The 26,876-nt window shown below is 37.1% G+C and overlaps 1 protein-coding gene across 2 annotated transcripts in view; it reads right to left on the minus strand.

Moving 5' to 3' along the window:
* Nucleotides 1-19,460, minus strand: part of CDH9 (cadherin 9) — a 68,631-nt gene extending 49,171 nt beyond the window's left edge. Inside the window, exon 1 of one of the 2 annotated variants that reach the window (XM_054191272.1) lies at nt 19,230-19,460. In XM_054191272.1, the coding sequence (XP_054047247.1) occupies nt 19,230-19,460 (231 nt within the window). The remainder of the gene's footprint in view (nt 1-19,229) is intronic. The other variant, XM_054191273.1, reaches the window with a different exon arrangement.
* Between the last annotated feature and the right edge of the window lie 7,416 nt (nt 19,461-26,876).

The following is a 26,876-nucleotide window of genomic DNA, read 5'->3' on the forward strand; positions in this document are numbered from 1 at the left end:
TGAATTTATAATATAAAGTGTGATTTCAGCTTTTCAAATGTCAGTTGTTCTACAGAGACGCTCCAGAAAATCACATGCAAGATATTTTTACATACAAAAATATTTTTTACATGCAAAATATTTTGTGGATTCTTTTTTATTTAATTAGTAATCTCTTTATGCATGTGAAGGAGGCTCAGATGTTCAGACTGGAAAAATAGTATACATACAGTTGATCTGAAGTGATTTCCCTCTACATTTTACAGACTCAGCAGGTCTGGGGGGATCCACTGTTTACTATCAGCAGAAAGTCATTCCTGTTGAAATATTTTATTTTGGTTTACTTTACGTGATCCTTTTTCTCTCTTTGAGGTGGAGTAGTTTAGCAAACAAAAACTCTATATGGGTGGGAAATGAACTTGTCAAATGTGTCCTTTTTCATACCATAAATTGTTCATTCTGCAATTTCTGTGAAGAGCTGGCAGGTCAGAGGAGAACCATGAAATACAATGATAAAGGAAAGCAAAAAAAAAACAAGCAAAGAAACAAACAAAACCCCAAACCAGATAATATAGTAGATTACTCGGTATATAGTGACCACACCAATAGAAAATGCCATTCCCATTCCATTCTGTATCCAGCATCAATTAATCTGAAACATGTTGGAATGACGACGTAACTTAGAAGATGCACTGATGAGTATCTTGATTTCTTAATAATCTTTTGCACACATTTTTTCTATAGTCATCCATGTGGCTGGCTAAACACGTTCTCAACACAACTTTTCCTGAGGATCATCAAAGACAAAGGCATTGCTAATGGTTATGGGAGTGACAATTAGCTATTTCTGTAACAATGTATGTCATAAAATATGAGCATATTTATAAATGCGCTCTCAATCTTTTTTCTTTATTTACATAGGAAAAGTGTGCATCTCAAATTAGCCTGTCTATCTAGTTCTGTGAAAGTGAATTTTTATGTGATGTGATAATTGAGATCTTGATGTTCTCAAAAGAAATCTTGACATAAATTTTCATGGGTCCCTGTTACTGTAATTTCCAATAAGTAAATGAGTAGGCAAACAAGACATTATCTCAGAGTTCCATAGCATAATTCTATTTCCCCTAAATTAAGTACCTTGCTCTTTTGGCTTACACTTCACCCTCATGTAGCACTCAATATTTATCAGCAAATGGTGGTTATAACATAACTGCCTGGTTTCATTTGACTATGCATTCTTAGTATGTCCAAGGCTAACCACAACTTCTCTCAAAACTGCTATTGTTATACACAGTACAAAAGACAACAGCATTCTTTGGAGGTAAAAGATATCTCATAGATTATCAAGTTCAGCGTTTGCTATGAAATGGCAAAAGAAAACATAGAGAAAAAAGAAAAAAAAGTTGCCTTAGAAAAGAGTTCCTTAAAGGTCCATGTTTAAAAGTGCTTGACTGTTTCTTGTTAATTCAATTTTAATTTACTAAATTTCCTGTAAACTGTGCAGCTGATCTGATTCTCTGCTCTTTGTAATAGGGAGTAACTGTTTTCAAGTTAGGCAGGCACGTAATCAGTGGAAGAGGGGAGAATCGATGGACACAGTTAACAAATTATATGGTAATATGAATGAATTTTCCCCATTTAGACGGAAGAAAATGCCAGACTTCACTTAGATTTCATTTTATTTGCAATTTATTTCTGTACAACTATTATTGCAGATTAAAAGGGGAAAAAATTTAGGACTAGCGAGATTGTTATCAATAAATACGGCGAAAACATTTATTTGGTTGCCTAAATTCAGAAAGGTATGATCGCTCTTGTGGAGAGGGATGAGGGCAAAGGAAGGATGAAGACACATCAAGGAGAGGGTAGATCCATGTCTACATTGTGGTACCTACTGTACTAATGCTTACAAATTAGATGCTTTACAGTGTGCCTCTGTGTCATGGTATAGAAAAAGGGCTATTACTACAGATTTCTTACCTTCACTGGCTCCACACACACAGTTATCTCCAGCAGGGGAATCCTAATATCCCACGGTCTTCTGTCTTAACCCTATTTGCCTGCAAATGCCTTCTAGAAAGTGTGAGCAATGTTCTTTCAACCATTCTTTCAACCATTCAGTACTTAAAGAGGACTCATAAGAAAGATGGGGACAAACTTTTTAGCAGGGCCTGTTGTGATAGGACAAGGGGTAATGGCTTTAAACTAAAAGAGGATAGGTTTAGACTAGGTATAAGGAAGCAATTTTTTATGATGAAGGTGCTGGAACACTGAACAGGTTTCCCAGAGAGGTGGCAGATGCCCCCATCCCTGGAAACATTCATAATCAGGTTGGATGGGGCTCTGAGCAACCTGATCTAGTGGAAGGTGTCCCTGCTTATTACAGAGGGGTTGGACTAGATGACCTTTAAAGGTCCCTTGCGACCCAAACTAGTATATGATTCTATGATTCATTCCTTACTTTTTAAGTTAAGGTATGTTGGGGGCTTATTGTGGTCAAATGGACTCTTCTTAGTGTCACTAGATTGGTACATCTGCATATTTTAGCGGGAAATGAAGAACATGCTGATTTCCACATTGTTGTGGTGAAACTACTACCAGAACACAAGTGAACCTCCTCAAGGGTATATTGAAGATACAAGACTGCATGGAGCTGCAGTCGCAGCTAGAACGCAGATGTGCATGGGGGGAACAAAGGGTGCAAATACAGACTTTTGAAGTTAGGAAGCTTTTTTTTCAGATGTGTCATAAACTTACCACATAGATAGGAAGGTGATTGATATCTGACCCAAAGGACATGGGCATGCCCAATCCAGGCCCAAATGCCTGAAACTCTGAACCCTTTAACATCCTGGTCACATGTAAGAGAGAGAGGAGGCTCCTATCTCTCTCAGCTATTTTTATTTGCTCTCCTCAAACCAGGACAGGGAGGAATGGGGGGAATATGAAAACTTGAGGCTTTTCTTGGCATGAGGAAGCAGCTCTAGGTCCCACAGGTTAGATATAGCTTTGGCGTGTTACCTTTCTTCCTGTGTTCACTGTCATCGGGGTTGCCTTGTATATTGTGCAATACTGCACTTGGGCGTTCATCCTTACTTGCTATTTACCATTGGGTATAAGTAGAAGTTCTTTGAGCAAAATTCCTACAAATTACATTAGAAAATTTTAATGTCCTTACAGTATTTTTTAAATTCATCCTGTACAGTTGTGAATGTATTTTCATAACTTCTGTAAATTTGTTATGGGCTTAATTCATCTTTCATATTATAGTTGCATTAAGCAATTTATAAGGAGTCTACTCTGCTGCAGTCTCCTCTGTTATTTCTTTCCACCAGTAAAGTTAGGTTGTATTAATATTTACACAAAACACTGAAAATGCTAATAGTAAGTTTGTGTATGCCTTTATATGTATTTTAGATGTTTGGAGCAGCGGCCTATTGCATGCTCTCTGTTAATTTTGTCTGGCAGAGGGTTTTGTTTCAGTGAGTGTAATTCAAAGGTCTTTCCTAAAGGAGGACGTTAGGGTTTGCTTGCTGGGTTTTTTTGTTGTTTTTTTTTTCTTCCAGTTGCTGGAAGCATAACAATAAAACATAAAGTGTAAATGGTGTTAGTTATTTTGGTTTGAGGCTATCACATGTCAGTAGGGGAAACTTGGAAGCTATAAACGACAAAGAATTTTTTCCCTCTGTGAAAATGAAAGCTGAACCAAGAATTACATTGGTATTGTCTTTTTATACCAAATGCATTTCTGTTTAAGGTTTTGCTAAACCATAATGCAGCTGTCCAAACACATCTCTGTTCTTTTTAGATTTCATGTGCAATTTATGCTCCAGATGGAAAACATTCCCCCTTCCCCCCAAAGTGCTGTATATTCAACCTCTTAGTTCCTGGTACAGTTAAGGTGTTTTCCATATGCCAGTCACAATTTTGACTTTGCTACAAAGTTTTTTCCTTGAGTTTACCTTTCATAACACTGCTTTCTTTATGGCTTAAGGCAAAAGACTCAAGCCATGTATAACTTCAGATTGAAAAAATTTTCCGTAAAATTAACATGAAGAAGCATTATATTAATGGTTTGACACCTAGAAAATGGTGAGTTTGGGCTGTAATATACCCAGACCTACTGACTCTGGAAAATGTTTAGGGAAAATGTAATAGACTGTACATGGCACAAACAATCAACTTGGCAAAGTGTCATCAACTGTCAGATTTAGTATGATTCTTTCAAATAGGCTTCTATCTTCTTAAATGGGAAAGTGATAAGCATAAATAATAAGCAATGGGAAGGAACAGGGAAGCATAAACTATTCAGGTGTGTCCAAAGTGACCCTTTCAGAAATGAGAGGAAAAGAAAATTTCTGTACTTTTAAGATTCCTCAAACTTCTTTTAATCACAGTTTCTACCTAAAGCTCCGGGGCTGAGGGAAGAAACATGCAAAATACTGGGAAACACAAGCTCATGTGTATGTTACTTTTACAAAGCCGTGTACTTCCTTACATAAAATTTCTATTCATATATGATAATTGTACTATACTATTTATTCTGAAGCTGTGGCACAGAAAAATATTGAGTTTTCCAAATCTACCCACTATGTATTAAAGCACAAATTGATTTGACCCCAGGAAACTTGACGGTAATTATCACTCTAAGCTTACTCCAAGTAGAAAAGGTTATGCATATAGAGGTGGGAGAGAAGACAGTATTTGTGAAGGAGGATGGATGAGCGTTATATAAAACAAAATAAATTATTTCATGCCAAAAATGCAAGAAGTGTACTTGAAATAAGAGCTTGTAACATCCCCTAAAATCTCACAGAAGATATGTTGAGTGCTAGTGACAGGTAGGATATTAACCAGTACCCCAACTGTATGATTTCAGACCTCCAGGAGAATTACAGCTGCTAAGATACAGCACCACCAGCAGCTTAGCCAATATTCTTCTTCATTAGCATTTTAACTAATTAAAACTCTAAAGATATCTTAATAACCACAGTAGTTCTTCAGTGTGGATTGCACTAGCAATATCTGCATTGCTTTAATTTATGTGTGTCTAATCAAAAGTTTTATATATGTGCTAAATGACTATGTATTTACCTGACTTGAATTTGTGACATTGGCACAAACTTCTTAATTAAACAACCAAACTCTGTGTGTGATGGTAACCTGAGTGACTGTATATTAAACAAGGCAAATGACATTTACTTTTCTTATCTTCTGTTTTCCAGCATCTGGCTCATGTGTTCAGCTGTCTATTGTTACAAATTCTCTAGAGAATTATATTGTGAAAAACACTGCTGACATCAGCTGCAGGTGCTGATTTTGACCTGGTAGGTAAGGATAAATCTACTTTTCATTCAGGAATGCTTCAGCAGAATTCTTGGTAGTCTTTTGGTTCTGCTGATACAAACACAATATGGGGAAATTCATTCCCTCCACATATATCTCCCCATACCTAGTGGGCAGTCCTGGAAACCAGAGCTGTTTTCTCAAGTGCTTCTTTCCCCTGCATACCCTCTACATCTCCTGTGCCCTACATGCTAGGTTTTAGTCAAATCTGGGAAAGTGGTTGCGTTCTTCTGCACAAAGAATTGGATTTCAGAGCACGTAGAATTTGTTTTTTTTTTTCTTCTCTCTTTATTCTCCCGATCAACAGTTGGGTTGCAGGTTTTCAGCCTGATGAAAAGAGTCAAACTGGTTTTTTATGGTTTGCCATACCATGACGTTTGGCTGTTCCATAACATGAGATACAGGTTTACAGAAAGCGACTATGGTCATCAGTTACGTCCACAGGTAAGACATTTTCACATCACAACATCAAGCACTGTCACTTTAATCAGTCCCTGGAACAGGTGGTAAATCCATCATTATTTTAAAGGCTTCACAATAAGAAAGGATATTTTTCTCATAGATTTTTCTCTCACCAGAAACTTCTGAGTGAAATCTGTCTCTGTGTGTGGTATCTTTTTGCTGTTTCAGAGGCATTCAAAAGGTACTGTAGCTCCAAAAGTTGTGCACAGAGATAGGCAGGAATAAAAGCTCTGGCCCTGAAAGCAACATGAGTTCGTCATATGGATGGATTATCCCTTACCCTACACAGTAATAATTGATCTGGGCTCAGCTCCATAATAATAAGCATATAAGAAACACTCTAGTAGGGGAGACCAATGTTTTGTCTATCCGAGTACTTTATCTCAGAGGTAATAGGAGATGCTGGTTTGAGAGAGCATGCAAGTCTGGCCACTGTAATTTTTTCCTTTTACACCCCCCACCCTCCCGGCCCCAACATCTACAACTGTCAGATTAGAATAGAGATCTTCTTTTTGTTTTGATTTGTTTGATGAATCTGATGTCCTTGAACTTGTCCAGTTACGCATTGCCCTAACTTTGGACAAGTACTGTATTGATTGATGTTATACCAAACTGACAAATGTTACACTGTTTCAAGTTGTGGGTCATCCACAATATCCTGAAGAATACATCCATAGCAGGAGTATTTTATTACTCTTAGTCACAATTTTATGTGTGTGTATATATGTGTATACATGTAGGCAGATGCCTACAGATAAAGGTGAATGTTTATCAGAAAGTCACACAGCATAATGCAAGAGTAATCGAGTAAGATGTTGAGATGCGAGGCAATATGATCAAAGAGTCTTTTTTGGCCTAAAATATGTAAACAGGCTTCCAGGTTTGCAGCATCAACCAAACAAAACCATACTGTCAGCCTGCTGACTCAAAGGAAGCAGATCCCAAAATGTGTATTTTTCCTAAGCTGTTCAACTATATGGCGTTTCCAGAAATATTCCAGAAGTTATTTACTATCCCTAAAACATATTTATTTTTACATGAATTCAAATTTAAGAAGAGACGAGTTTGAGTTTCATGCTTGATTCACAATGATCTCTACCACAAAGTTTCAAATCACGATTTTAAAAGATGTATTTTTCCTAAGATACTGTTTTGCAAACTGATAAATATTTTGTGGACACTGTACACACCTCACAAGAAGAAATCTGTTCATTCCTCAATACGCTTTCAGAATGTGATTGTTAAATGGTTACTCTTTAAATACCTTAAATGTTTATGTAAAACTAAACTTTCAAATGAACAGTAGTGGAGGGTTAAAGCATCACTAAGGTCCTTTGCTACTGCTTATTTATTGGCACAGTTAACCAAACAAAAAAGAAAAACACAGGTTTGAATTAATTTAAAAGTATTGTGCTGTTTTTCTATTCTGCAGACTGTGCTGGAAACGTAAACTGCCATACCAACCAAAGGGTACTCAGTGAAAGTATACCATCTCGTGTCTTCCTCAGTCTGACTGCAATTCCCCTGCCCCGTGACTGCTCCGAGACACACAGGTGCATGCCCAACTCTTGGTAAAATATGAGAAGTAAATTCTCAAAGGTGTGTATATTAAAGCATAAGGTTTGAAATCAGGATGGGGCATAATAAGCACCAAGCCTTGAGTCTTGTGTTGTGATAATGTAGCTTCCTAAATGAAGCTATTGTTTCAAGAAGAGTATGGTGAAAACCAGTAGTTAGGAAAGAAATATTTAGGGTCTTTTTTTTTTTTTGCTTTTTGTTATTTGTCACTGATTACATATTTATTGAAATTTGCATTACCTAATTGTCTGGTTCATTTAAACCTTGTTTCAAAATTAAACATCTTTGGAAGGTCATCACTACTATGATGGCAAAGACAAGGTGGTGGCTGGAAGAGTTATCAAAACAACTTAATCCTCCTCTTGGCACAATAGAACCTGGCAAGTGTAATGCCATTTAGAGGGGACCTGAGATGGGCTTCAAGTTCCACATAAAGCACAGACTGATTGTACCTGTCTGATTAAGCATGAAGCCAGGATAAGGCTGCCTGGGGCTTCAGATGAAAACTCCACGAAGGAGAAGTAGCGTCTGGAGAAGCCAAAGCATAAGGTCCAAACCAAGCATAAAGCCCTGCAGATCAACGGTGTTGCTCTATCGAGGGTATCTTTAATTTAATAGCTGAATCTGCAAGCTGATCAGATGAAGTGAGATTAACATGTAGACGTTAGACAATGCAGGAGTTATTTAAGAGGGATTTTTTAAATTTTGGGGTTTTTAGATTCTCAGAGAAAATATTAATGAAAAAGAAACCCAGCAGGAGGTGCATAAAGAATGACTTAAATTAATGTTAGTTTAACAGCATGGATTGTCAAAGTGTTTGCATCTGGTCAAAGCAGATAAAAATCTGAATGTATCGATGATAATTTTGTATTGACTTTATAAAAAAAAATAAGATTGGAGGGGGAGGGTGGAACTGGAATCTTCAATGCTTACTCTGTGAACAACGCAACACACAAAACAAAACTGATTGTTTTGCTAATTATCCTATGACTTCATCTGGAATAAAATGTTGACCATGGTCTTGTTGACCATTTGGAGATAGGTTTTAAGATAGAATTTAAGGTAGAGATTTTGCTAATATTCAAAAAGAGGGATCAGGAGTGCTTTCTTTCCAAATGTTTTTCACTCTAGCTGTGTGCTGTTCTTTCTGCCTTGATCTCTTCAAATAGATACGTCTCATCTACCTGTTCTCATTGACTGTCTCTGTGACCTCAAATCACTGTTTTAGCAACTCTGTTGCAGTTTGCTCCTCAGAAGAACAGATATTGTGTCATTGTCTGCCTCACCACAGGTACTGTTCTTTTATTTCATTGAATGGTACTTACAGAAGTAGAATATATTATTAATAATCATAGCATCATCACTATGAGGGGTTTTTTTTGTCCTTTTCTTTCTTTTCCTCATCAGAGATCAACATAAATCTTTTCTTTTTCCTGAAGAGAAAACAATGTTTGATACCTATATACACACACATATATATTTTCATAGCTTTTTAGACACATAAAATGATTTTAAACTTTGGGGTTTTTATGCTGTTTCTTTTTCTTTTACACGCTTTGAAGTTAGACAAGATTTAGCCACCTGAAGTACAAAGACAATTAATTGCAGTACCAGTAACGGAGTGAAAACAGAATGGGTCATTCCTATTTCCCTCCGTTAACAGTATTTTTGAAGGACTACAGAATTTCTTCTGGGACAGATTCAAATTTTGCCCTTCACTTCATGCCTTTCTGCATGTGATTCTAAATCTTTCATATGGAATGGATGGGAATCAGACTGTGACCTCTTCCACTTCACTTTTACTAACCTCTACAGAGATGAATGTATTTTCATGTTCTGTGAAACTTTGAGAGACAGTTAAAAAAAAACTTGAATGATTTATTTTGCTTTCTTGCAACAACCCCACTTCCATTTACTTCAGTGACAATAAATACAGAAATACTTGCTTTCATGCCAAATTCCTCTTTACATTTATTTTATTGTCCACACCATTTGTTTATATCTAATTAACATAGGCTTAAATTAGATATACATGCTTATTTCTTTCACTCGCCTGTGTTACGCAGAACATACAGTAACTTTTTCCATTTTTTTTTAAATTATTGATTTAGAGGATCTCTAGTCTCAGCATTCTAAATGCAAATGCTGCAGTGGTGGAGAGAAAAGGTAAGAAAATACTTTCTGTATTTTATTTTTCATTTGTTAATTCTGTTCTATCAGTCAGCTACCTGACCCAGTTGTATTTGAACATTTAATGTTCTGTTACCTCCTGGTATTTGACAGTGTTTATTCATCACAAATGCTTATTAAAAAGAAAAATATGCTTACTTCCACAATCCCTGTAAGACTGAACTATCATAAAAGCAACATTTTTTAAAGCTTGTGTCAGTAGTTGCAACATTTTTAACAGTGTGATATAGTAGAGTTAATTCCACTTGAGCTGCATAGAACTTTCTTGTAAGAACCAAATTTTTTTTCAATATTTAGAAACCAAGACTTCATCAGAAATATGTAGCAATAGCTAAAAGCTGAAGGGGCAAAAATGGCTACAGGTGGTGACACCAGTCACAAAGTTTAAGTTAGGTAAACGCATTTTATGAATGCTTGAGTAGAAGTATAACAGTATCCCACTAAATACTTCCGTGGTTGTCATTGTTATGTGTTAGGAAAAGTTAGAGCAATCATTTGTGTCGCAAATTCACTGTTCACCAGGTAGGTGGCTATTAAATATTTAGTTCTGTTTCTTCCTCCTTTCCATAGAGTGCCTTGATATCTTATTCAATCCAATACTTCCAAGCCATGTTTCCAATCAAATGGCTGATTCACGGCTGTTTTCATGATATTCCAGAGCTTTTTTCTAATACTGTGTGGGAACACCTCATACACAGACATGTTCTGAGGAAAAGCTTCGTTAGACGAGTGCTGGCAATTACATTTTACAGATGGAAAAAATAAAGCAAAATGTACATAAAGCAAACATTTAATCAAATTTTATTAATCATTATTTCCAGCATTATCAATTATTTTTATGGCAGCGTTTGGGCTAAAAATTTATTCTTGTACTTGAATCGAATACTCCAAAGACCTCTTTGAGATTTAATTAAAGATTCTACAACTTAAACAGAGGGGGATCTGATGTCATTTCTCCTGAAGTTCCTCTATGGAAATGGAGAACACATTAAAAAAAAATAATCTCTTCAGTTAAGGTTAAAACTCATTTAATATTGTCAGCTTGATTGTCATTTCCTCACACTCCCAATTTGACAAAGGTGTTATGATGGCTTCCATCTGAAATGGGCGTGCTCGTCTCTGAAATGTGGAGCAAGATAGGGAGGAATTTATAACTTCTGAAACGTTTGTGGAGGCTGGAATGCTTTCTTACACTTTTTATTGCACACTGCTGTGTAAAAACAGAAAAGCGAGATTTCAGCAGAGTTTCTCAACTGTAGATTGACATAAGACAGAGCAGAAGTTAGCCCAGTGTGTTTGTGTTGCAACAGCAGTACATACAGCAAGGAATTGACCGTAGTTATGTATTTCTATAACTGATAAGAGATCACAGATTCCTCTTTTGATTGATATCCAGCATAGTGTTAAATTGACTGATTACATTGGCTAGACTAACATATTTTTCAGGGTGAAATGTGTGATGATTTCTGCAATGGACAGGATTTGATGTATCAGACACGTACAGGAAGAAAAGACTTGCTGTTCTTGACAGTTGCTTGCTGACAGCTCCTCTGTTTGTCTTCAAGGTGACTATTCATAAACCTTTCTCCAACAGACAAGATGTTGCACAATACCACCCTCTGATGCAGTCAAATTGACCTTTCTAAGTAGTCATATATTGATTTGCTCTCATAGGTTTTGCATTCTTTTTATCACCAGGCTGGCAGGTATCAGTAAACCACAATATAGTCAAAACACTTCCCCTTTTCAGAATCACTCCTATGATGTAATCAATGCAATAAATGTACAATATCATGCTTCGTATCTTGTGAAATACACTTTCCTCACCTTCCAACGTTTTCATGCACAATAAATGATTGCCTGATAATAGCTTGTCTGCAGATTGCCACTGATCTAATCTTCTCTTCCCACAGGCTTAAAGTTGCAAGGCTGAGAAATACCAGCCTATGAAGTTGTAATAATAAAATAGTTCTATTCTACAAATAACAATTACCTATCGTGGAAGGTTCCTGAGCCAACCAGATCTTTGAGGCAGATCTGCTTAGGCCTTTTCGCATAAGGAGATTGCTAAGACCAAGAGGCTTTTAAGCTCAGAAAAGCCACTTTTTACTAAAATGGAAATGGTATTTTAAACGGCAACTGGAAGTTACCACTGGAGACCGAAGAGAACTCCATTCTCCACGCCCGCTTTGTCTTTAAATCAGGTATTTTGACTTCGAGCCTTCTTTTTTGTTAGCTTGTCAACACCCTCAATCCCAGCAAACTCCATATTGGGGGGGTCCTCCACTCTTTGGGCCCCAGACCCTTGTTACTATTGTGGGTGCTCTGAGCACACTTAGGAGATCCTCAGGGAAGGGGAGCTGTCACTAAGCAACAGCAAGCATTGTAGTGAACAATAAATCAGACTCCACATCGTAGCTTTGGCTGATATGTTGGGTATCGGGTGAGTGTAATTTTTCCACACCTGAGAGGAGAAGCATGGAGGGAGAGAGGGAAAAGTGAAAATAATTTGGGAATTATTATTGGTTTGCCTTTATTGAATTGTCTCGTATTGGCTGTGGCTTTAAAAGTAACTGGGTAATTTTTCAGGTGCCTGTATTTATGCTACGGATGACGTTGTCACTTAGCCTTGCTAAATTCTCAAAAATTATCTTATAAATTAAGCACAAAGGGTCTATAAAGGCACATAGTTGTCAGCTTTCTGCTGCTTTTTTTTTTTTTAACTTGAAAATCATTGCATACTGGATGTTCTGTCTCGGGAGAGGAGAGAGGAGGGGAGGGGAGGAGAAGCAAAAAAGGAAGGGCAAAGGGAAGAAAAAGGGAAAGGGAAGAGTTTGCAATAAATAGTTTGAGGATTTCCTCATTTCTTATGTGGTTGCGTTTATTCTTGATGCAGGTTGTTGTTTTTTTTCACAAGCAGTTTAGCTGATTTAACATTTGAACTTGAAAAATACACACAGAATCCTTGAAAACACAACAGCCACGGACCTAAAGAGATAATCTGTGCCATCCTCCTGCCTCCAGACGGGATCAGGGTGGAGTTTCTGGCATGTGTTTTTTCAATTTGTCATGAAAACCTCCAGTATTAAGTTAATCCTGTCTCTCCAAGTGATCTTCACCTAGTACATCATTGTATTGACTCTCTACCATCAAAAAGCTTTACCTGATGTTGAATGTAAATCAACCTGATGACAATATGAACCCAACTTCTTGCCCTGAACATGACAAGAATTTGAGATTATATTTTTTTTAGCAGTCTTTTATAGAATCATAGAACAGTTTGGGTTGGAAGGGACCTTAAAGATCATGTAGTTCCAAACCTCTTAGTTGAAGAAACAGAAGCTGTCAGGTCTCATGACATCTGCTCTATCTGTATCAAACAATACAAACTCACTCTTGTTATTCATGTATTTGAAGTCTCTGATCATTGCAGTTGCTTTCAGAAATGATTCTTTATTTTGTGAAATATGATGTCCAAATTTGATTGCAAAATTCTAGCTTAGGCCTATCAGTGCAATGTAACATTCAAGATATTTTGCAATTTAAACTGCTTATACTTGGGTTAAGCATGATATGATTAGATCTGTTCACTACTTTTGAACCTTCAATTAAAAATGAATTTAGGTTGTCAAAAATGAGAAGCTGTCTGTGCTCCAAAAGAAAACAGTCCTATTGTTTTTGAAAGATGTAGCATTTTCACTGTGTTCTTCCCTGGCCCTCCATCCTTCTTTTTAAAAGTAGCAATCAAATTTTATTAAAAACTTTTCTTTTTACTATTTGTGGCACAAGTGAATCAGTAAGTTATCTCAGATACTCTAAAGGCAGTATTAAGATCAAATTCAATACATAAAGAACACAAAATTAGGCAATTAATAAAAAAATATTTTTATGGCAGATGAGAACATTATGTTTCAGGATGGAGAAACTAAGGTTATTCCAGAGTTTGGCACTGTGGTGTTGTCAGAGCCAGCTCAGTGGGTCACCCATTTAGGCCATAAGCTTCTTCCACCCAATTTGCTCAGAGCAGAGGCTGAGAATGGCCAAGACCTCAGCAATGTGTTGAGAGGACGTGGATGAACTGGGATAAGACTAATGGAGTAATGGCTTCACTGATCCCATTTTCTGACTTTTTTGCTGCTTCACATATTAAGAGGGAGCCTACTCATGACTTCTGTGATGTACCAAAGGCAGCCAGCAAAGTAATGTGAAATAATATTTCCAGGCATCAGTACGTTTTCAGTCTATGTTTACAAAGAAATACTATCCAATTTCATTAAATAAGGAAAAAAACCCCATATAGTATAATGGGGCAATTGAGTGAAATTTTGTGTTAAATAACAGCAAGTCTGGTGAGGTTGGTAATTTGCTGACACTTCTTGAATAGTTACATGAAGTTCCTTTAGTCTTCTCTCTCTCTTTTCTTATAAGGCATACTGCTATAGTAGGCAACCTCACTTGTAGATGTCTGAATATTTGTAAGTGCAGACTACAAGAAATATAGTTCCATTTGAATATATGTTGTACCCCGCCCCCCGAAAAACAAAACAAATCCACCCTCTGAATATTTTTCTTTTCACTTTATACTTTTTAATAAGACACACAGGCAAATGTTATGAATCAAACTCACTGGTTAGCTGGAGGTAGAACAGAGATTTTTCTTCAGTTTGCATCCAATTTAAATGACGCTGATGACATGCAAAGCCTAGTTCATTTCTTTTTATGGAAGTTATTAAACAGGAGGTTATTCATGGAGCAGCTCATTTTGAGAAGTGACATTTCTTTTTTGTTTGATTTTGTATATCCACCCTTAATATGAAAAAGAAAGGTTGAAGGTGGTGTAAAAAGTGTTTTTATTATTGTTGTTTGTTTATTGTTTTTAAGTTCTGTGATATGACAGGTGTTTTATTGTACAGTTGATGACTGGGTCTAAAACACATTGCGTGGAACTTCACACATTATCTGCCCATCAAGATTAGCTCACTTTGATTAAAAAAGTGCCTGTATGGTATAGGGAGAGACTAGCTTTCATGAAAAAAAATGTAATTGAGAGACTTAGAAGAAGAGAAAATCTCTTGTCTCTTGAAATCACTTAAGTGTATTGTTGCAAAGCGTAACGGACTACATTTTCCAAAATGGCTGATGATTTTGATTTGGACTATTTCTTCCCACCTAGGGATATTTCATAAGGACTGGAGTTAAAGAGGTGGGATATTTGGCATTTTGCACAACTGATGCCCATTCAGTGGGTATCAGGTAAGTTATTTAGAAACGGAAGCACATAAAATCAGTATTAGCTTTGGAAAATAAAACTAATTATCCCCAAAGGGCTACTTGGTTAGAGCCTTCTGTGCATTTTATTAGCTCTTTCTTTAATTAATGAACATCATCCCCATCAATACTTTAATACTTCCTAAACTGCATTCCTATATTTTAGATTATTATATCTTTGGATAGTTTGTTTAGGGAGTGAGTAAATTGAGTAGACTTTTCTCATAGAAGGTCAGTGTTTTAGATTTCATTTCTTAGGTTCTACAGGGGGCTTAAAGTTAGTAGCAGCTGAGAAGTCGGATCTATGGCTATAGAAACAAAGGAATGCCACAGTATGACATACAGTCAGGTGTTTTACTTTCTCAACCCCTTCATATTTCACAAAAAAATGCCAGTTGTATATTTGCCTTTAAAAATAAACTTCTCTCATACATTTAACTCTGAATGATATATTGTAAAACACATTTTCTTTTTCTTTTTTGTGAATTCTTAGTATGCAGAATGAGTTCTATGGTTCCCCCCTCTACGTCTGAAAATTCCTCATGCTGATGATCCCATTGAGATATCCAACATTCCCCCAAGGCAACAGGCATCTTGAAAGAATTTGATCATTTTTGTGTCTTAGAAATTTTTTATTTTTTTTTCTTAGGCAATTTTTTAAACAGGACTCTGTGATACTGTTTATCCTACCTGTGTCTAACTGAAGGTTTCGGTTGCAAACTCTCCAGAGCAAAGTTTATCTCCCTGTGCATTTTTTATACAACACCTAGCATGATGGCGCCACTGGTTTCTCTAAGCATTTCCTGAATATAATTTAAAATGGTAAGAAATCAAAGGATGTCATAAGCAGTTCTTGCATTGTTGCAGGTACAAGTAATAGGACCTAACAAATTTAAATACTTCCTATGCACTTATTTTTTATGCGTGCACGAGTACATGAGATAGATGAGAAAGATGTGTGATGGATATAATGTAGGTTGTCTGGATGTAACTTGACTCCCATCACAATCACAGGGAAATTGTTGTTCATATATGCCCTGTTCCTGAGGGGTGGTTGGTGATTTAGGTCTGTTCTTTGAGTAATATCTTTACTACAATTGTTCTAGCCATCAAGCCTTTTGGCAGCTGTTGAATGCTAGCTTCCTTTGCTCATCAAACAATATTTCCTATTTCTGATAAGTGCATTAGATGCACTTGCACTTACTGGTGTCCATTTTACATCACCTATCATCACTACCACTGCCTTTGTCTAAAAGCTATCTAACTATAATTGGGAACATAAACGCTGTTCTAGCTGTTCAGAGTTGTTAACACTGTATTACCCCAGTTAACAGTCTGGGAGACATGCACCAGATTTGTGTGGAGCTGGGCATTTCACCTACCTTACAAGTACACCAAACCTCTTTTTTAGTTACTTCTTGTCAGAGGGTGAAACCTACCTACAAGCACCACTTAGATGAATGAGACCGTGACTGCGTCTGCCATGTCTAACTGCTGAGACTAGTCTGGTACGTGCAGGAAAGAAACAAAAAAATCAGGGATAATGGAGCTGTTAACAACTTTCCATTCTTAGAAGGTATTTCTGAAGGAGACCAGGGGGTGAGAGTAACCCTGGTAACAACTGCTATTTGGACTTAGATATGGGGAAAGCGAGCATCCTGGGGCTACTTGGCTAGTGGGGCCATTGGCTTCTGACAATACAATTTTAAAAGCACTACAGCAGATGAAAACCCCTCAGATGTGGGGGAGAAACTCCTCCCTCCAGGGACCTCTGACACTGAGCAAAGCCTGTGCACAAGGCAGAAGTGCTCTCATGGGGGCCAGAGCACCAGACAGGAATTGGACAGTCCAGCGATCAAAGCAAGTGTCCAACTCTCATGGGTCCCTGATGCTGGTGATCCTATCCCACTGCCAACAACAGAATGCACTCATAACAATATAAAGCATCAACAAAGTAGCATCACTAACAAAACACAAACAATGCCCTAACAGATAAAAATTGTTTGAAAACTGAACCAGGGAGGGAAAAGTAATTTTTTAGTATTATGGCTATGATCCCTTAGAATTTTATTTCCTGACAAAGTTTCCTAATTCAGTTTATTTAATATTTAGTACAACATTTGTTATTCTAGCCCAGTAATCCATCTGCCTGTGCATATCCATATTAAAGAGGGACTGGATAAGAATACTTGCTATGAACTAGTCCCCATGGGTTGGCATAAAAGTGCTCTCTCTTCACACGTACCAGTGTGCTAATTACCATCACTTTGAGCAGAAGAATACTAAACCTGAGATTTAAGCCTTTCTCAGAATAATATTGTTCAAAAAAGTTGTCGCTTTTTTTTTCAAAAATAAAAAAGAAATTCCTTAGCTGACTTCTTGTTGTAGCAGCTCCCACTTGGTACTGTATGTCACATGTACCTAGGATAATTTGAACTAACCGAAATGGATTTACTGTGGTTTTACACCACTGAGGACAGAACAATGATCATTTTGTCATGTCATAAACTGTTCTAAAGTTAATGCAACCCTATAGAGTTTATCACTTCAATCCAACTCAATCTCTTTGGAGTATTGGGTAATATTTGGGGTGATTTCCATCTTTTTAGAGAATCAGTAATGCTGACTCCTCACTCAGGGCCTCCGTACAATATTTTGCAGTGAAATGTGAAAAATCTTAACATGTTATCTGAGTTATAAGAAATTAAGCATCTCGACTGCTGTACAGCCATTCGTTTTCCGTCCTGGACTTAGGTCTATGGTAATAAGGTCCAATGGCTTTTAGTTAGTTTGGAATAAGTGCAGAGTGAGTTCGCCCTATTGCAATATATCAGGTAGGCATTCCTCATGTGAAACAGATGGTGATGACAGTCTTGATGTAAGCTTAATTTATTTGAAGTTTTGAATGCCATAGATGGTTTGGAGTCCATTAATCGATAGCAGTGGGACTGAAACTGGAATCAACTCTTACTTTTGATACTTACTTCTCTTCTATCACAGCTTTCTATTTTTACAAAAAAAAATATTTCTGTGAGACTAGGTAGAACTTACAGCTATGGAGATCTGTCTTATTGTGTACCTTATTGTATGTTTTCCTGGCAAATTCACTCAATACTAAAAGATACTTCCAACCATATTTTGTTTAGAAATCTCTCTGTGCAGTTAGTGCACTCTTTATTGAAGATCTCTCTGCCTACAACAAACCTTCCTATTTACGCACTGACAAACAGATCTAGCAATAGGATTATTTGGTCTCATATTATTTCCGCTACTGCAAGTCAGAATTAATTTAATTGAAAACAGAATTGTATGGGTGTAGTGTTCATATACACGAGGATAGAATCAAGTTCATAGTCACCATGGTTGGCTTCTTTGATGTTTGTTTCTTAATAAAAAGAGATTATTTCCATATTTTCCAGAAGATCACGACTCCCATGACCAGAGATATTAGCAAATGTTCAAAACCATTTTGGGGTCTTTTATTTAAAAATGTCTCAATTCGTTTGGTAGTTAGGCACCAAAAACAGAGATATACCTGACAATCTGAGCTAATGACAGCATTGTGGGTCAATGACAGAAACTGGAATGGATATTTATTTAACTTAAGATATTAAGATAAACATTTCCTTGATTTGTAAGTCATTCTGGGTGGTTGCTGTGTGTATTCTAGACTTCTACCAAGATTGTTCACTTATACCAGACCACAAGGCAGATCTGCAAATGGCGAGACACCACAAAGGACTAAAAATATGGAAAACTTTGAGTTGTATGTTATCAGAAAAGGTAGGACTGCAGACAGCTGGAATTCAGAGGTGCTGTTGTCAGCATTAGCTCATGTAGGTAGGTCTCAAAGAATGGAAGGTCTTTTGAGCCATTAAGTAAAGACCTCAGTTTATTGCAGAAATGGTGAAAACCAGATTATTTTTTTTTTTTCTTCTCAAACACTTTATCTGTACTTGGACTTGTGCATAAACAGCAATTTTATTATTAATAAATAGGATTTGATATTTCACTTGAGGAACCACACATCCTAGTGTACCGGCAAATGCCACAAGATAGATGAATGAAGGCATAAATTCTCTATTCCCTTATCTAATATTTATGTTTAATAGTTGAAAACTGGAAATGATTCAATGATAAATCTTGCATGGGCATATGTAATAAGAAATTGGAACATTTTAGTCTGAACAGTTTCCTTTTTTTTTTTTTAACTAAACTACTTCATTTCTCCCACAATTTTGAACAGTCACAGAAGCCTCAGGTGGTCCATGACGTGCTTTGTTTGACTTATATGAGAAATTGGGACCATTGCTTTATAAAAAGCAAAACAACTGCGGTGAAGGAGGGATAATATCACGTGTGTCAGATGCATCACCTGTAAAGAATCCTTTAAACTCAAGGCTTACCTTGCCCACGTATTGAGTATCTGGACCTGTGTACTCCTCCAGTAAGAAAAATTGATTCCACATCCAACCACGCTTGGTGCGGTGCAGTGTTTTTCCATCATTCTCTGACAATCCTGTTATCCTTTCACTGCGTGAGTGCTTGTTAGTCCTTTTTTCAGATGGCATCATATGAATCGCATGAAACATACAGCTCCAAAGCAAAATTGTCAAGAAGGAGTAAGTCCTCATCATTTACAGAGATGCTGCTAGCCTCCACTCCTCTAATAATTCACCACAACAATTTTTTCAAATGTTATATTCCTCTTGTAAGTAGGACCTAGGGGATGGAGAAAAGTGTTTGAGTAAGTTGCAATAATTTTGTTTCCCTAAGGACATCGGAAGCAGGGAATACCAATAGCCTAGTGGTCACGACAATAACCCATGGAAATTATATATAACCATAAAAATAAAGACCAGTTGCGTGTTTGAAAATTTTCTTGAAACAATTACATGTAAGAATTACTCAGAGAGTTTTAAGTCAAGTTCTTTAACGTCTCATTCATCTTCTATTTCATGCTCTCAGACTGTATATAGACATTAATTTAAAACACAATCTAGGTAAAATACTTCTTCATCTGCATATGTTAGCTACAAGCATCACGACACAGCAGAACAGCACAAATAGTAAGAAACCTTCCAACTTAATCTCTCCCAGCTCAGCCTGATGCTATCCTCTCTTACTATCTGTTCAGAATTCTCTGCAAATCTGAATTTTCTGTTACTTCATTATTAATACAAGCCCATCTTCCCCTTTGCTAACCCCTCATTGTTCAGAGGATCCGCTTCTGTTTCTGCATAAAGGAACTCACAATATAAGATAAAATTTAAAGTAGTCTTGATGCCTTCAAGAGATTCCTTATTCAAGAAAGAAAAAGTACTTGTCACGTAAGTTTTGGTTCATAGGAATCCTGCTGGTGTTAACAAAATTCTGCATTTAGGACAAAATTCTGCATTTGAAATGTATTTTATTTTTTCCCCTCCTGAATGAATGGGAATTTTTATGATACAGAATCTTATTGTTAATATTTTTTTTCTGAGACTGGCACTGATATTTTGTGTAGAAGTTTGTAAACAACATTTAATCAAAACAAAGAGGTTTTTTTTAAACGATACTCTTTATTTAGCAGTACAATTGAGGTCCTGATGTCCCAGTCTTTTCCATGACCTGGGTTTCCTGGTAAGCCTGCTTTTGATTTAAGATATCTTTAGCTGAGTTGTCATTGTATATTACAGAAAGCATAGAAATATAATTCAGCAGCAAAAGTATCGTTTACTTCGGGAATTCTAGTTCATGAGCGGTGACAGTAGCATGAAGACACAACACCCAGAAATTTTAGAGTAATGAAATTTTGAATTTAAAAAAACCAAAACACATACATACCTATCCTCCTTTCTCCCACAACCCAACATTACCAGCAGCTACTTTTGCTTTGTGGGTTTTTTTTTAGAGTAGGGAAAGGGAGTCTTCTTCTGTATAAAAAGACAGACATTTTGGGAAATAAGATGCTTTTTGTGAAAATTATTAGTCAGCTGAGAACACAAACTGTTTAATTGAAAATATTCAGTGAACTGTACTCTAAAGATCTTAATGATTAAATGATAGAATTGTGCCCATGTGTGAAGTTTTCCTTAAAACGATGATATTCTGTATGGTCTCAGGATCTTATCTAGCAATCCTGAAGGAGGATCAAAGTCTTAGCATTTTAGTAACTTCAAACAGAGTTTTAGCTGATCAAGAAGTGAAGGCTTGGAATATTTATCACTTTCTAACATCATGCTTAAAAAAAAAAAAAAGAGAACAATTAGATAGGTGTCAAATTTATGGAGATCATGGTTACAATGCAGGAAAACTTAATTTCTTTTACGTCTTTATTTTAACTGAAGAATCAAAGCACAAAGTAAATTCTATTTGCATAAAATCACGAATGTACATAGATCTTGGCATACATCAGTGGATGTATTTTCTTTGAATTCTGTAGGTATACTCAAAATCTTGTTTTCTCCCTTGTAATGCTCAGTTGCATGCAGAGGAGTAAGGGGAACTCTCCTGTGTTTTATTTAACACCATTAAATTTTGACAATAACTGGAAAACACATTGCATACGTGATGATCGTGTCTTGTGATTGAAACTGGGTGCATATCAAAAGAAAAAAAAACCACCTCAACCAATCTTTTATCCATGTCTTAGTCTGATGATTCTATTTCCCTGTATAATATAGACTGAAGTAGTTTATATCACTGAATAAAGCTATTTATCAATAGAGAGCATAAAACATGATCATCCAGATCCTTAAATCCAGCCCACTGTACAATCTGAGGCAGATTTCAGAGCCTCTTCAGACTTTATGAATTAGATCCTGGTTAAGCTATTGCAAAATGAAAATAAACAGCAACAGGAATTACTTTTGCAAATACCATACTCAAAAGGCAGATTATCAAGTTTGTCCAATGGTTCTGAAGTCTCTTGTCTCTTTTTGAGATATTCTTGCTTGATGTATCCTCAAATAGTGCTCTTCCACAGCTGCATTAAAACACTTTTTGTTGGACTCTATTTCAAGAATTCATCTTATATACATTCTGAATGATAACGTATTCAAATATTCATATTGGTCAAATGTTGGGTTTGATTGCTTTTGCTTTGTGTATGAGTGATATGTTGCTACTTAACTATTCCAATAAATTTTATTTTTTTATATATTTAAGGTCATGAATTATTTATTTCTCAAATTTCTTGAACATAACAGCTCTTCTTCATTAAAATAAAACAAACCAGAAGACAACAACCAAAGCTACACACATATTTGGCAAAATTTTAACACATAATGAATCTATGAAACTACTAAAAATCCTAAAAATATGTTTTGCAATACCTCCAAGCATTGGAAGACTGCTGTGAAAGATGTTATCCAACAATGTCAAAGAGTTTAAATTTTCTCTTGAAAATGTCATTATTTCAAAACTTAGACAAATTTAACACTCAGATGATTTACTTTGGTTTACTCTGGTTCACTTTTGCTTTTTCAAAACTACACATTTTTAATTTCCTAAAATTGCCTTCATTCATTTCTGTTCAAACACAATTTGCCATACTCATTCTTGCCGATGATACAGAACTGGGAAGAGTGGCTGACACAGCAGAAGGCTGTGCTGCCATTCGGTGAGACCTAGACAGGCTAGAGAGTTGGGCGGTGAGGAACTTAATGAAATTCAATAAGGGCAAGTGTAGGGTCCTGCACCTAGGGAGGAATAACTCCATACAGTGGTACTGGTTAGGGGTTGACCTGCTGGAGAGCAGCTCTGTAGAGAGAGACCTTGGAGTCCTGGTGGACAACAAGTTGACCAGAAGGCAGCAACGTGCCTTTGTGGCCAAGAAGGCCAATGGTCTCCCAGGGTGCATCAAAAAGAGTGTGGCCGGCAGGTCAAGGGAGGTCATCCTCCCCCTCTACTCTGCCCCGGTGAGGCCGCATCTGGAGTACTGTGTCCAGTTCTGGGCTCCGCAGTTCAAGAACGACCGGGAACTGCTGGAGAGAGTCCGGTGGAGGGCTACGAACATGATCAAAGGAGACTGGAGCACCTCTTTTATGAGGAAAGGCTGAGACCTGGGTCTGTTTAGCCTAAAGAAGAGAAGACTGAGAGGGGATCTTACCAATGCTTATAAATATCTAAAGGGTGGGTGCCAAGAGGATGGAGTCAGGCTCTTCTCAGTGGTGCCTGGTGACAGGAAAAGGGGCAACAGACAGGAGCTGGAACACAGGAAGTTCCATCTCAACATGAGGAAAAACTTCTTTACTTTGGGGGTGCTAGATCACTGGAACAGGCTGCCCAGAGAGGCCGTGGAGTCTCCTTCTCTGGAGATATTCAAAACCCGCCTGGATGTGTTCCTGTCCAGCCTGCTCTAAGTGAACATGCTCTGGCAGGGGGGTTGGACTAGATGATCTCCAGAGGTCCCTTTCAGCTCCTATAATTCTGTGATTATGTGGTTCAAATGCATAAGATGTTTATACTAGTCTTTTCTTTGTACTCAAAGAAATACTTCAAGGTGGTCATTGGCTTATGCATCATTTCTTGTAGTCAGCTGTTTCAAGAGGGTCAGGGGTTGCATCTGGTAGACTCAGAAAGTGTATTTTTATATTGAAACAAAGGATTCTGGTGTAGTCTGGAAAAGTAAGAGCAGCTTCCAAGGGAGAACAACGCACGGTACACAGATGCTCTGAGCCTGCTATAAGAAATTATTTCTGTAAAAACACCAATTTTTGAACAGAGGTTTTTTTCTCAGAGGAATCTAAATTCCCACGTTCTGCCCCAGCCAGGGCAGAACATAACCTGAGATTGTTAAAATGTGTTTTTCTGTGTAGTGCTGCCCTCTACTGATTTTCTTGCTAATTAACAGAAAGACCTACAGCGAGGAAAGACAATATACTTCATGTCACGGATATTTTTGTGAAATGAGGAAAGGGGAAGGGAAGGGAAGGGAAGGGAAGGAAAAAGATATAGGGCATTATATCCCACTCTTGAGTTTTACAATAGTTGGACGTTTTGGATATAAAGAGAGAGTTATTACTCTGGATCAATCCAGATCTACTAAACATTATGGTAAAGATTTAATCTGATTTCTTCTAAGAGGAGCAAAAATCTTAAGCTTGAAACCAGAGAGAAGAATTGTCATGGGGTTTTTTCTAAGTAACTGATCAAAATTATATATGCAATCTCTCTCGCGTTACTTCCATTCCCACCATTTACTCTAGTACAATGGTCAACTTACTGTTCTTGTCAAATGATGGAAAGTAGTTTTCTTTCTAGTTGCATTGGAAACTGCTTTTAAGGTGAAGTGTTCATGTATTAAACATTTTAATGCCCAAATTGTGGAGAACCTGCATTCTTTCCCCACTTCGCAAATCAGAGGACCTGAGTGGAGGCAATAGGTGATTTCTGTTTTTAAGGTTTAAGAGATCTGTGTTGGTAGCCTAGAAACATTAGTCTCTCCTTGCAGTACGGACTTTGATATCAGAATCCTACAACAGTTCCAGGTAAATGAATTATCTCTGTATGAAAGACATTATTCTCCTGAGCACATTAGTAACTGGAAAAATGTATCTTTTAAAGTCCTTTTGAATGTAAAATATTCTATTTAGATTCTTCAGGTGTAGTGTGAAATAAGCCCTGCTGGGATCAATAGCAGGGATTTGTTAGCAATGATGCCAATTTAAATATTTCTATAGCAATTGCCATGGCAATGTTTTTAATTAGTGTAGCACAGTCACTCGCAAGCATGACATGAAGAAAGGCTAACCTTCGGCAACTTGATAACGTATCCCACACTAGTTTGTTTAATTTGTTAATAGTGAAGTAAAATTCTGTTCTAAAAGGAAAAGGCTGTACTGCTCATGTATAGCTAAAAATAGCAGAGTTTACTGCAGCAGCAGTGCTTCATATTGTGATCACCAATCTTTAAATAGGAAGGAGGCAACTGATTTTCAGGATGATCCAAACAATCTGTAAAACTAAAACATATATTTTAACAGGATATAGCAAGTATAAATCTCATGTAGTCTGCATGCATGGTCTCATTGACTTTGTCTGCCTTTCTTTTGAAAACAAAATATCTGAATGTAGCCTTAATCTACCTAGCCTGAATACTAAGAACAGTGAAGCTGTAGCAACAAAAGGCTGTGCTACAAACTGCACACTGCCACCGATAATACCAAGACTTAGGTAGAGGCTAGGTCTGTGCCCCTGTAGGTTGACTTTTATTACTCCCCTAACTAATTGAAGGTAGCCCAGGTGTGCATACACAGGTTTCCCTCTGACTGCAGCACTCAAATATTCTCTGAGTGCAGTCATCCTACAAACATGAATATACACAGTGGATGTATCATTGATGGCTGATTTTCAAAAAGCAAGCTCCTTTTGTTTTCATCTTCCTAATTTTTTCCTTCCCTCTCCTCTCTTCATAGGTAAAAATGGGGTTGGGGGTAGTATTGAAAGGATTAAAAGAAAACAGCCAGTGTGCGTCTTGGCTGACCTCCTGTGCTGAACCTGGAAGAATCAAGAAAGGTGTTTTCATCTATTTCTATGAGACCTGAACTACCTTTTGAGGGATCCCCAAAACTCAAGGGATAGATTTTTGACTGATGAACACCCATTCTTTGAGTACAAGTACTCATATCCCATTCAGGCACAGAAATATGGGCCACACTAAAAAAGAAACACTTCCCCACTCAGCAGCTCATGCTGCAAACCTTTTGGAATAGATTTTCAGAATCACGTTTTTGGGGTTGCTGGTCTGTTCAGCAGTATATACAGTGGAGATAAGCTCAGCTGAAAATTTTGCCAGGAAACAGCTGAAGGCAGTTCTTTATGTTTGGGACACAAGTGCAGGTTACCTTAGCTACATGAGTCAAGGAGTCACAAAAAAATAAATTTAGTTTTAGAGAATGTGAACTAATAGCAATTTGTATTGGAATGCCTGCTGAATTAATGTCTTTAGGCAAACCAATCTATGGCTTGTAGGTGCATTATAAGAAACATTTATCTTGCTGTGACAAGAGACAGTTAACATTTATTTTAGAGTTTTGCCAGCCTCTTGGGCATGTACATTGGAGACACTGGTCCAAATTCAACTCAACATGGCTCTCTATAGCAATCACAGTGAGTAACGCCAGTCCCTCAGGTGGGTGGATCTGGCAAGGGAATGTGTTGATTCATGTTTGGACAATCCCCACTGGCAAAGACTTGTGCAGAGACACAGCTGTGATTTAAAGCAACTGTCCCTGGGCAATGAAAATACCATCTGCCCTTCTCTGGAGCAAGTCTCTTCCGAGGTGCAGATGAAACTGTTTCTGGACTCTTTCTCCCCCAGTCATTCTTCTGCCAGCTAGTGAATGAATCCTGCAGCAATTCCAACCAATCCTCTATAAAGGCCTCTCACTTGTTAGCAATGGTATTCAATGAAGCTAAAAAGAGACTTTTAAAATACCTCCTCCTGAAGCAGCAGGTCACTGGATTACAAAAGCAAAATGTGTATTTTCACATTAAAAAAAAAAAGGAAGACCCTTTTTCTCCAATAATGAACCTTTTTACAGGATCTGCTTTTCATCAGCATGAGGGGAACTAGGAAATACAGCACTTGTAAACCCTTAATGCAGGGCCTTTTGAAGATATTCTTTTGATCTTTACTATCGATTTTTCTCCACAGGGAACACATTTCACTCTTATCATGTAATGAAGGGGCATTATAAGTTTTTATACCACACCTTATTTACAAATGCAACACATTCATCACATTCATGTTTTTTAAAGAATAGCTTTCACAGACAGGAGGAAAAATAAATGCTGTCATTAAAGCAAAATTCTTCTTTTTTTCTCCTTTAAGATTGTCTCAAGTTCTGTGACTCATAAACTGGTTGGCTGTACTTTGCTATTGATATACTGTAATATTTAAGGCATTTTTTGTTTGGGTTTTTTTTGGTGGTGTTGGCGGTCTTGTTGGGGCTTTGTGGTTTGTTTGGTTTTTTTTTTTTTGTAAACAGTATTGCCCTCTATCTGCCCAATACAAAACAAAGCAGTATCTGGAGTTGTAGGCCCCTATTTTTCAGAGACTTCAATTC

The sequence above is a fragment of the Rissa tridactyla genome, chromosome 2, assembly GCF_028500815.1.
Source record: "Rissa tridactyla isolate bRisTri1 chromosome 2, bRisTri1.patW.cur.20221130, whole genome shotgun sequence".
Classification (NCBI taxonomy): Eukaryota; Metazoa; Chordata; class Aves; order Charadriiformes; family Laridae; genus Rissa; species Rissa tridactyla.